At 41.9% G+C, this 12,128-nt stretch overlaps 1 protein-coding gene across 3 annotated transcripts in view; it reads right to left on the reverse strand.

The window, feature by feature from the left end:
• Window positions 1-12,128, reverse strand: part of LOC137525837 (sodium channel protein type 2 subunit alpha-like) — a 147,342-nt gene that overhangs the window by 51,268 nt on the left and 83,946 nt on the right. For 2 of the 3 annotated variants that reach the window (XM_068247055.1, XM_068247057.1), the window contains 2 exons: window positions 3,799-3,928; window positions 398-552 (listed from right to left, as the gene is read on the reverse strand). In XM_068247055.1, coding sequence (XP_068103156.1) covers window positions 398-552; window positions 3,799-3,928 — 285 coding nt within the window. Of the gene's footprint in view, window positions 1-397; window positions 553-3,798; window positions 3,929-6,252; window positions 6,269-12,128 lie in introns of all 3 variants that reach the window. The other variant, XM_068247056.1, reaches the window with a different exon arrangement.

Consider the following 12,128-nt stretch of genomic DNA (forward strand, 5'->3'; position numbering starts at 1 on the left):
ATGCCCTTTTTGTACGTACGCATCCAATCAATACATGGGACCAATTACGGCCCAAAATTGGTCACATCCTCGATCAGCCATGCTCTTGGCGGCATCCGATTTAAATATAATAATCAAATTGTATGGTCGATCAGCCACCAAGTCGCCTGATGTATGGACACTTTCAGAATATTTCAACTTTTTGGTCCAAAGACAATAAAAAAGTAAAATATATATCTCCCTAAAAAGAAAAACACAGATACACTACACATTCCTTTGAAAGTTTTCATAGAGGAAAGAGTTAACCGCACAATCATAATCTTCCTGCTCACCGTTGTTTGAAAAGCCACACAACAAAAGAGAATTAAATAAGTCTGATTAAGTTGGCAAGGCGAAGAACAGAGTGGGTTGTACTCACCAGAGCCCCGCTGCTAAGTAGAATCATGAGGATTATAAATGATTCAAACCAGCTGTGCTCTACAATAAGGTAGCAGGTTTTCCTGAGGTTCCACCAGCTTTTTCCTCTCCCTTCTTCGATGTTAATACGGCAACATGCAAATTTCTCCACACAGCCTGGGGATGGGAGAAACGGAATTGGCAAGTCATCAATAAAGTACGCTAACAAGAGGCTCCATCACTATGTAAAGTCCACCATCAGAACAGAGAAACCTTCTGCACCTTTTCATTTGATTAACTGTTTTCAGAAATATGCATCTCTATATAAAACTCTATACCTAAAAAGAACACGCTGAGACTGATTTATTAAGCAGAAAAGGAATAAAGTAACTAAAGGTCAACTATCAAAAATAACTAAAAAGGAAATACATCAGAGATGTATTGTGTAGCCACTTTTGCATTTCCAATTTTGGGGTTGATTCTTTAAGCTGTGCCGCTAAAGCAATGCAGCACTTAATGACCAGCTAACGCCGATAGGCGGCGACTGGTCGTTTGTGGTTTTACATGGAAATGGCCGTCTCCGTGAACAGCCTGCGAGACTCTGATTGCGGCTCGCAAGGCTAATTGTAAACACGCGGGGAAGAAATCCCCGCTGTTTACATCAATACGGCGCTGCTGCGCAGCAGCACCGTAAAGGAGATCGGTGATCCCCGGCCTCTGATTGGCTGGGGATCGCCACCGTGTGATAGGCTGAAGCCTATCAGAGACCCCCCCCAGCAGGTCATCCCCGTAGTGGGGGAAAAAAGGAGGGAAGTCTGGTCGCGCTGCCTTATTCCCGATCTGTGCTGGGGGCTGGAGAGCCCACGCAGCACAGATCCTGCAAAACACCCCTGGTCCTTAAGTGGTTAATGAAAGGAGTGTGAGTTATGCGCACTCTATGCGTGGTAGTGCGCACAGGCAGTCTATTGGGCCAATCAAAGATGGGAATCACGTCCATTAAAGCCACTGGACCTGCCGGGGCTCAGGGCGGGTTCAGTGGAGCAGCCGTTACTTAGAAGGAGCGCGAGTAAGTTAGCAGTGCGCGCTACGCTGCACTGTCGCATGTAGCGTGCGCATAACTCGCGCTCCTCTCATTAAGCTGCACACCTTTAGTCTTTTATTTTCACCCATTTTCATATTATTGGGCAGCACAGTGGTGTGGTGGATACTGCTCTTACCAGTGATGAACCCGAATTCTTGTTTTCGTAATTACAACATGAAATTTGCAAAAACAATATTGTAATTCGTAATTATCAGAAAGTTTGTAGTTCATAACTTCCTGTTGTAAGGGCCTGTACACACTGCTGCGCTTGCGCTGCGTTTTTCTTTTAATCACATGTGATTTTTAAAAGCCTTCATGGAAATAAAAAAATCGCATCGCACCAGTGGGTCTCCGCGATTTTCATGGTTTTTCAAAATACCTTGCAATTAAAAAACCCATGTTATTTTAAAAGCGCAGCAGTGTGTCCAGGCCCTTATTTCGTTATTAAATCACAATTTCATGTTTAATTTCTTAATTTTCTACGTGTTATTTACCGTAAAACAAGAAATTTACAGGTAACGCGAAAATTGTAATTTCATGTTTCACATTAAAATTAATTTACAAAATACTCATAATCCTGACATTTTTCGAAATTCAAAAAAAATTATCGTAATTATGAAAATGTGGGCATGGTCGAAATTACGATCGTTATGGAAAAATTGTTAGCCATGAAAAATTATGTGAAATTTTGCGTAATCACAAAAATTATGCAGACTTTCATGAAATTATAATTAGCACATGATGATCATCACTACACGCATCAAATGCCAGCCAGGGCATTACCTGCAGAGTCTGTATGTTCTCCAAGTGTACTGTATGTGCGGGTTTCCGCCCACATCCCAAAAACATACAGATAAGTTAACTGGACACGACTTGAAGAACTGGGTCTGCGCTGACAAGTAGACAGCCAGGTTTCTTTATTCACAAAGCGGAAGGGAACTACACATATGTGTCTACCCCAGGAAAGTAGTGCTCACCCCATAGTCACAAATATTTAGTTTTCTCATCGATTTGAACAATCGGACAATAATCTTCAGTGGATTACACCATCCACATTCATATACTGTATAATCCTGTTACCAGTTTTCTGAGGCGGCTCACATCTGCACCCTGGGGTAGACACGTACGTGTAGTTCCCCTGGTTGGATACTGTTATATTTTGTTATACATTCTTGAGTTGCTATTGTTTGTTTATTTTGCATGTCATGCGATTCTGAAGTGTCTCATGTGACTTCCTGTGGGTGGGGTATAAATGTGTCATGTGTGCAAAGTGTGGCTCACCTGACGAAGGGCTACGGCCGAAACATGTTGTGTGCTCTGCATGCACTGTAACTGTATGATTGTAATACAGTTTACTTGAAACATCAATTGTGTGTGCCTTCTTTTTGTGAATAGCTTAGTTTACAGCTAGAGTGGTGTACCTGCAGGAGTCTGGCACCGGCTTCCAGGCCTGGAGCCGTAGGCCTGTTTAGGTGGATGCTGCAGTGTGTTCTTCATACAGCCAGGTTTGTTTACCCTTTGGACACATTAGGGAAAGGCCTTAATTCACTAAGATCATGCTGGAGATAATAGGGCAAAAGAAAACTTGCCACCACACAGTGAGAGAGTTATCTTATCTCTTCATTCCTTAAGTTACCTCCTCTGTAGTTAAGTTACCTCCTCTGTAGTTATTTTCACACGCAGTTAATTAACAGCCTGCCTGTCTTTAACTTTAGAATGCTGGAGTTATTTTAAGGATTGAAGAGTTAACTTAAAGACAGAAGAGTTCACTTTAGGTTTGCCTGAGGTAAAATGTTTCCTGAATACGACATGCCTCATCACCATGGTGATCACTCTAGAAATGTTATTAAAGACAGGAGATAAGCTTAGTGAATTGAGGCCAATGTCTGCACTATGTGCTGTTTTTTAAGGAGTTTTGTAAATGTGAAGTGTATATTATGTACAGTAGTATCATAAACAGATATTTCCTGAAGGAGGGTTGTTGTGGAAAAAGCATGCCATTTTTTGCATGCACCTTTCTGCGTTTGCAATTTCTCTTTTCTTTTTTGTGAAAGTTATAGTGCAATGATGAATGGTTAGCGAAGGTGGAGGATGGTGCTGATAAATGTCGGGCCAGGTCACGATAAAAAGCTCTTTGCAGCCCCGGAAAAAGATCATTGCCATCTGTGACCAATGGATAAGAAACAAATACAACTTGAAGATACAATAAACCACTCCTTACTGCAGAGGTAAGTACCCCTTTATGTTTGGTTTTATCTGCACAATATGTATGTTTTCTTTTCAAACTAAATACAGTGCTGTAAAATACTTGGAGATACATTGGCAACAGAACGTAAGCATACCATCTGTAAAGCATGGCTCTGGTTCCAGTGTCTCCTCATAGTCATAACCATAATAGTCAACTTCTCTTTCCATCCCTGGTGGTCTGATGTCTATCGTGCTGCCTTCTGAAGAGCTGGAACATTTTACTTTCTGCAAAGAAGCCCAACAATGACATACAATTAAAAAAATTCCCTTAACTGATCAACATACTTCCAAGGGCAGAAACCCAGGTCAACCAGCCACATACCAGTGCTTAAGTGACGCACAGACCATAAAGTTGCCGACAGATGATATCTGACTGATTGCTGTGGGTTATATTACTATGTCATTGTTCATACTGGTCTCATGTATTACTATTCAGTAAGGAATCCAGTGTGATAAAAAAAAACAACTGCCAACAATAAGGCATTTATGGTTTTAGATGGCAGTAAACCAAAGCTGCATTTGGGTAACTGGTGCTTTTATGCTGCAATGCCATGCCCAGATTGGCAATCTGGCAACACTAGCATTGGGCAGAGAGCAGAGGTCGACATATTTGTCCTTTCTGAGCATGTCCTCGTGTATCTACATATTCTTAAAGAGTAAAAATATATGCCAATGTATTAATGTTCAAGCTTGTAAACTTAATAGTGAGGTTTTGAATGCCAGTCTTCTGTTTTATTTGAAACGCAATAGTTTGTGTAGTCTTTGCACTCTCTTTTTCAATAAAAAGAGTGCAAAGTTCATGGAATCAGTTGTCCATGTGATTCTAAGCTAGTGATCTACCCTGAGTTTAGTGACTGCTCTTGGCCATCCAATCACAATGCAGCTTTGATTTTACAATTCCTGAACAAGATTGTATCTCCAAAATTGGAGCTTTCCATTCCATTGTTATATTCTCCACATTGCTGCAAGCACAGTGCAAGCTACTCACCCAGCAGGGCTGCAGAACGGCCATCAACTAAAATAATCTTATTTGGTATTACCTGATATACAGGGCTGCGTAAAGCTGGCCCCGCTACAATCAGCGCAAATAAAAATTCCATCATGTTTGGTTGTTGTTGCAACGTTTGTGCCCATTTGTGATGCAATAATTAAGATGAGTGCTGCTTTCATTTTGAAGATAATAATAATTATTATTTTCCAAAACAATACCATCACCCAGCCCCCATACAACAACCTACAGACATGAAACTGGAATGGGTGGGTAGTGTTGTGCATGTGCTCATTTGTGCTGCAAAAATCATATTTATATATTTTATCGTTTTTGAGATATTCACGATTTTATAAAGGTCAAAAGTTCACTCAGGCTCACTCAGCCTTTGTGATGTTGTTGTTGTACAGGGGCTGAGAAGCTGAGAAGCTAATGATTCACTGAACCCGTCTGCATCTATCCAACAGTTGGGTTTCTTTTTGTTTGTTTGTTTGTTTGATTTATATCAGTGCCAGATTACCCAGGCCTGCAAAGAAAGAACATTTTCCTACATTTTCACAGTTGCTTCTGTTTTTTGGGGATGCTGAACCTAAAACTGGCACCCATTTTTCCAGTCATGTAGGCAGGGGCGTAACTTGCCCCCCTGCAAAAAGAAAAAAAAATCTGCCCCCCCCAGGGCCCGCTCAGGGACTTTTTGGGGACAGGAGGGGTCACAACGTAAGAGGAGAGCATGGCCTCACCTCATATTCAACTTGACCATCTGTTATTATTCCCTGACAGTCCATACTTTACTTTCACTGGCCCATATGCAACTAGCTTAAAGTGAACCTCCGGACTAAAAATCTACTCAGCAGAACTGAAAAGACTTGGTGTTTCTTTAACAATTTCACAGCATCAGAACTTTGTTTCTATTATACAAGCCTCATTTTTAGCTGCACAGAAGAAAACCGCTCAGGCTTTTTTCCTCTGGTGCTGTGCAAAGCATGATGGGATTTCTGATGTTGTTGTTCTCTCTGCTGTTTTGGTGCAATTTTTTTTTTTAATATTTTGAATTTGGGAGGGGTAATCAGCACACAGGACAGTTAGAACTGTGTCTCCTGCTCTGGCTGCCCCCATGACAAAGATTGCAGCCCCCATAAATCCCAAACATTTGCCTGTTCTTTTAAAACAATGTGGGTAAGAGATTATATTACCTATCTATTCTAATTAACATAACTAATGTAACTTGAAGACAGTATGTTTGTTTAGGCTGAAGTTCCCCTAGGAAATAATTTGTCATCTTCTGACCTGAACTCAGCACTTCCTCACTGCTCTAAAACATAAACAATAACATAATAACATTTAAAGAATACCATTTCTTTGTTACAGCTTACAGAACTCCTGCAATACATTTGCAATGTGTCTACTTCCTGCTTTCATGGAAGCAGACATAGGGTTAACGTCTTGTGTTTATAAATTAGCTTTCTGCCAAGGCAGCCAGCTGCCACAGCTGAGATATCAAATTACAGTTGTGATTAGTCACAGATGAAGGGGAATTATACAGGCTAAACTCTCTAAATACATACAGGGTGCATTTCCTTCTCTCTTCTTTCCTTCTATCCTGTGTAAGAGTACAGGTCCACTTTAAAATAGCTTTTCAGCATTTTTGCAATTGAAAAAAATACCAAAAAGAAGGTGAAAAGTGCTATCAAAATTATTCTGAGTATTTTCTTGCTTGTTGGTGGTTTACACAAGGCATTTTATTAACAGGATGTAAATGTATCACGTAGGAGAAAACTCTGTAGAAAAAAATGAATTGTCTATGGGCCGCAAAGTATTCAAAATATTCCTAGCCAAAAATGAGTGAATTGTTTCTTTTTCTACCAGCAGGAGTCATGAAAGAGCAATAAACAAGACAAAGGATGTATAGCTACAGGAAAAGGCAGTGTTAAAGAGAACCCGAGGTGGGTTTGAAGAATATTATCTGCATACAGAGGCTGGATCTGCCTATACAGCCCAGCCTCGGTTGCTATCCGAAACCCCCCTAAGGTCCCCCTGCACTCTGCAATCCCTCATAAATCACAGCCACGCTGCTGACAAACAGCTTGTCAGAGCTGGCTGTGTATATCTCTATAGTGTCAGTCTGCTGCTCTCCCCGCCTCCTGCAGAACTCCAGTCCCCGTCTGCATCCCTTCCCTCCCTGCTGATTGGAGGGAAGGGACGGGGGCAGGGACCGGAGCTATGCAGGAGGCAGGGGAGCAGCTGAGACTGACACTACAGATGTAAACACAGCCTCACAGCACGGCTGTGATTTATGAGGGATTGCAGTGTGCAGGTGGATCTTAGTGGGGTTTGGGATAGCAACAGAGGCTGGGCTGTATAGGCAGATCCAGCCTCTGTATGCAGATAATATTCTTTAAACACACCTCGGGTTCTCTTTAAAGTCAAAAAAAGTCACAATTTGCTCATGTTTCATGCAGTCTACCACTGCTCACTTTCCTTTCTCATCTTGGCCCATGTGCAATTCACTTTTTCACCTGACTTATATAGCTAAGACATAATTTTTAATCTTCTCGTTAAAATAATTTTCAGCACTATGCAATTGAAAAAATACCACAAAGTAACTATAAAAAGAACTATCAAAATTTCTCAATAGTTTTTTTTTTTTTTTTTGCTTGCTGGAGTTTTAACCCCCTTGCCGGTCCAATTCTTGCGGCAAGGGGGCAGCACAGCACTTTTTATTTATTTATTTTTTAAATCATGTAGCTAGCCTAGTGCTAGGGGACAAGGTCATCCATGACTTTTGTCATGGAGCTGTTCTAGTGTCTTTTTTCAGCCGAGTCTGGGTCAGTGAAGAATTGTGTGAGGAGAGGTGCCAGGGCATCAGAGACAGTTTGAATGTCTAGATTGCGATAGTTTCTTCGAGTATGTGAGCGCTTGTGCCAGGGTGGTAGGAAAAGAGGAGGAGAGAGAGAAGTTAAGTAGGCTATGGTCAGAGAGTGGTAGTGGATCATTAGTAAAGTCAGTGACAGAACATAGACGAGTGAATACGAGTTCAAGCGTATGGCCATCAGTGTGGGTTGAGGTAGAGGACCACTGAGACAAGCCATAGGAGGAAGTGAGTGACAGAAGTTTTTTGGAGACAATAGGTGTCAATAGGAATGTTAAAATCACTCATGATGATGGTAGGGATGTTAGAGGATAGGAACTGGGGAAGCCAGGCAGAGAAATGATCTAAGAAAACAAAAGCAGGACCTGGAGGGCGGTCAATAACTGCAATTTGGAGGTTCGAGGGAGAGTATAGTCGGACTGCATGGACTTCAAAGGATGGCAGGGAGAGAGAATGAATAGGAGTGAGAGGCTTGAAGGAGCATTTATCTGAGAGGAGAATGCCCACACCACCACCATGTTTATTCCCACTTCTAGGAGTGTGGCTAAAGTGGAAACCTCCATAGGAGAGGGCGGCAGCCGGCAGGTGAGACTGTGTCAGAAAGGTCAGCCAGGTTTCAGTGATCCCAAAGAATGTGAAAGCATTGGAAATTAAAAGATCATTGGTAAAGGGCAGTTTGTTACAGACTGAGCGGGCATTCCAGAGGGCAGCCGAGATAGGAGGGGGAGTAGGGGGAAGGAGTGGAATATTAATAAGGTTACGGTAAGAGGGAAGGGAATCTGATTTGTTGCAAATAGTGTTATTAGCAGGGGGTAGTGGGGGTCCAGGTTTAGGTGAAATGTCCCCAGCAGCAAGGAGGAGGAGTAGGCAGACACAGCCTATACTATGTGCCTCATGATTGTCATATTTCATATGATTCATATTTCATAATATGATTCTCATATTTCTGTGCCACCTTCATCAAGTTCCAAAAAGGATCTCTGCATTCCTGATGGCACTAATCACAAAGACAGCCATTCTGGTGTTCGATTCAAAACACTCAAATACTCCTGTCTGTTGCTGATCAGCACCAAACAAGTGGATAGTCAGAAGGCATTCACTGGCTTGCGAGTTACATCATGTTATACATGACTCCAATGCTTCCTCTATCCGAACCAGAAGGCGGAAGTATCGAAATCACGTGAAATTCAACGTGATTTACAAGACAGTGAACTCTTCCTGACCCTATCCGTTTGTTCGGTGATGAGGCAGATGGCAGTATTCAGATGTTTAACCTCTTGAGGACTGCAGTGCTTAACCTCCCTAAAGACCAGGCCTTTTATTGTTAAAATGGACACTGCAGCTTTAAGGCCAAGCTGCAGGGCCACACAACTCAGTGAGCTTTCTGTTGGTGGGGTCTGACTGCCCCCCTTTGTTTATTTTTTTAAAAATAAATATTTAAGTTAGTATTTTTTTTTATTTTTTTTTACTATTTTCTTCTTATTTTTTTTTCTTTGATCCCTTCCACCCCCCAGCCAGCCAATAATGGCGATCGGCTGTCATAGGCTTCTGCCTATGAGAGATGATCGCTCTCATGTGCCCCAGGGGGACAGACGTGTCACACGGCTGTCCCCAGTACAGTGCTGCTGCTGATTGCAGAGCTGTACATGTAAATACACGGCGGTTTAGCTGTGTAACAGTCTTCCGAGCCTGAAGGCGGAGCTCCGCTCCGCCCACCAGGCAGGAGGTGCACGCGCAGCGTGTGCGTGATCTCCTGCAAACTGCTGCCCCAGGACTTTACTCCAATCGGCGTTAGCTGGTCCTGGGGCTGCCGCCGCGGCCACGCCCATCGGCGTGACGCGGTCGGGAGGAGGTTAAATCAGCTATGATAAATTTGAACACCAACACTATTTTCAAATGTTCAAAACACCCAAATAATCCCTTCCGCCGCTGTTCAGCACCGAACAAGCAGATAGGGTCAGCAGGCGTTCACTGGCCTTCGAGTCATGTTGTGTTTCATGTGACTGCAATGCTGCCTGCTTCCAAACCCGAAGGAGGAAGTATCAGAATCACGTGAACGGCAACATGACTCACAAGCCAGTGAATCCCCTTACCCTACCCACTTGTTCAGTGCTAAACAGCGGCAGATAAGAGTATTCAGTAGAGATGTCCCGAACGGTTCGCCGGCGAACGGTTCCTGGCGAACTTCGGTAGTTCGCGTTCGCCAAAGGCGTTCGACAAAGTCTCCTGTGTCAGAGGCAGAGCCCTTAACCATTATACCATCCAGCCACTGCTTAAGGATTTGTAGCCAGGCATGGCCTTGCCTTTTGTGTTCAACAGTTGTCCAAAGAGAACCCCAGATAGCCAGGTAGATTCATCTCTCTCTCTCTCTCTCTCTAGTTGGGATGGTCACCGCTTTCCGAGGAATTGTATTTTTGAGCATAAATGGATTGAGCATAAATGGTACATGCCAGGCTGGCTTCAGCATGTAGTGTTGGTGGTACAGTGTCATTTTCCTACTTTGTACAGCGCCATGGAATATGTTGGTGCTTTATAATTTAATAATAATAATAATAATAATAAGTACCTTCTTTTCATGGTACAGGAACTAAGAGGAAGATTTTGTTTCATTCTGTTCTCTAGACGGTGAATTGATGTACTGCAATGATGTTCCTGAGCTAATGAATATGTGCAATTTGAAAGGGAGGAATAAAGGCTAGTCATTGGCTCCTTAAATCCAAGCCTAAAGTTATTGCTTCACTATTATTATTATTTATTGTATGCACTATGACAATAAGTCTGCCTCAATACCCATTGGCCATTCAGTACACTTGTAAGAGTGGGATGAGATTCTCTCAAAGATACAGGAAGGCTGAATAGCCGAAAGATTACGACTAATTCTTTTAGGCTAACCGATAAATGGTATCATCCTAATTCAAAAGGCCTTGCTTTATCTCAAAGTTGAAATACAAGGATGGTAAGTGGACTATATGCAGACATTTAAATGCCTTGTCTTTGCTTCTAGGACAGCAAGAAGGATACATCAAATGTCTATGTTTATTATGTGAGTGGGACAGTCAGTGACTGGAACATTTTTTTTCTTGATTTTTGCCTTGTGTTTTGTAGGAAAACATGACATGATGGGACCAAAATGGATGCTATTATTTAATTCAGCACACCAAAAAACAAAAAGGAACAGCTGAAATATTGATGACAATTTCAAGTCATTGAATTCTGCAGGCCTGTGTTATGTGTCCTTTAGTTCCATTTGTTTGCTCTTTACAGAACAGTCAAATGGACATCTAAGTACTTTAGTCAGAAGAAACATTTACGGGTGCATGCCTTAAAATTTTTGATGTCGATACTCTGGATTCGTCTCCTGAAATGGATTTGGACTAGGGTCTTTTTCCACGGAGCCCGAATCTGGGCTGAATCTGCAGCATTTCCCTGCATACAAGAGGGGCGGAGAATCACTGCCTATCTTGTCAATGGCTTACCATCCAGATTGCACTACAGAGAGAACCTGGATGGCGTGCTACAGATTTCTGCAGCAGGCAGCTGAATCACTATAGCCATGCATGGCACAGCTTAGTGATTTGGGTTGCTGCTGCACAGCAGAACCAGAGCTGTGGCAGAATCAGAAATGGTCGTGGCTCCTAGTGGAAACTGGCCCTAAACAAATTGGGGCAGTTTTTCTCCTGCGTTGGAGATGATTAAAGGACATGATTATGATCTTGCAGACCAGTTTTGAATGTATTAAAGATTATTTGCTATAAGGATATTCAAGTTTACAGATCTCAAGGGTTGGTGAAAGGTCATTGAATCAGCACTTCTGCTGTTAAGTGTAATGGGCCTCATGTGGTCCACTTGATGCACCAACTTGGTCACCTTCCTTTAATTATGTAATACTTACCTGCACTTGGATGTGCTAGTTTGATATGTTATGGGAATCAAAGTCAACCTCTAGGTAAAATGGTCACCATTGCTGCTTTGCAGCAGTAAGGTCTTGATTGGTTTATAGCTCATCATCCAATAAAAAGTCTTTATGTTGTCCACGTGTTTGTGTGAATGTCTACAGAGGTAAGAAACTGCCACTTCAGATAAGTGAAAACCTCTGAACTTCTTATTTAGAACTACTACTTGAGGGAATAAAAATGCCTTCTAATAAGTAAAGGTTATGCAAATGAAATTAAAGCCAAGTAAAAAAAATACAACAGATTGTCGGTTGAATACAAGCAATCCAGCTAAATACCTTCATAGTAATTAGATCATCACCAAATGCAGGTAGGGTTCATGCATAATTTTTCAGATCCAAATATAACTTATATGCTTTGTCTTTATTTTAATATTACGGTGTAGTTATTTTTAATTTTTGTTGGATATAGAAAAAGTTAAAAAATACAAAAATACATAACTTTTTGAAAAATGATGCAAGATCCCTCTGCATTTTGACTTTCCTGCACTCCATATAGTTAGTCTGCCCGCAGATCATGGCATGCACATTGTTTGAGTAGAGTGGCACCTGTAACCACTGATTCCATGCAGCCTGTTTACAGCAGCATCAACTGGACAGTTGATGGAACATGGTT

The sequence above is a fragment of the Hyperolius riggenbachi genome, chromosome 7, assembly GCF_040937935.1.
Source record: "Hyperolius riggenbachi isolate aHypRig1 chromosome 7, aHypRig1.pri, whole genome shotgun sequence".
Lineage (NCBI taxonomy): Eukaryota > Metazoa > Chordata > Amphibia > Anura > Hyperoliidae > Hyperolius > Hyperolius riggenbachi.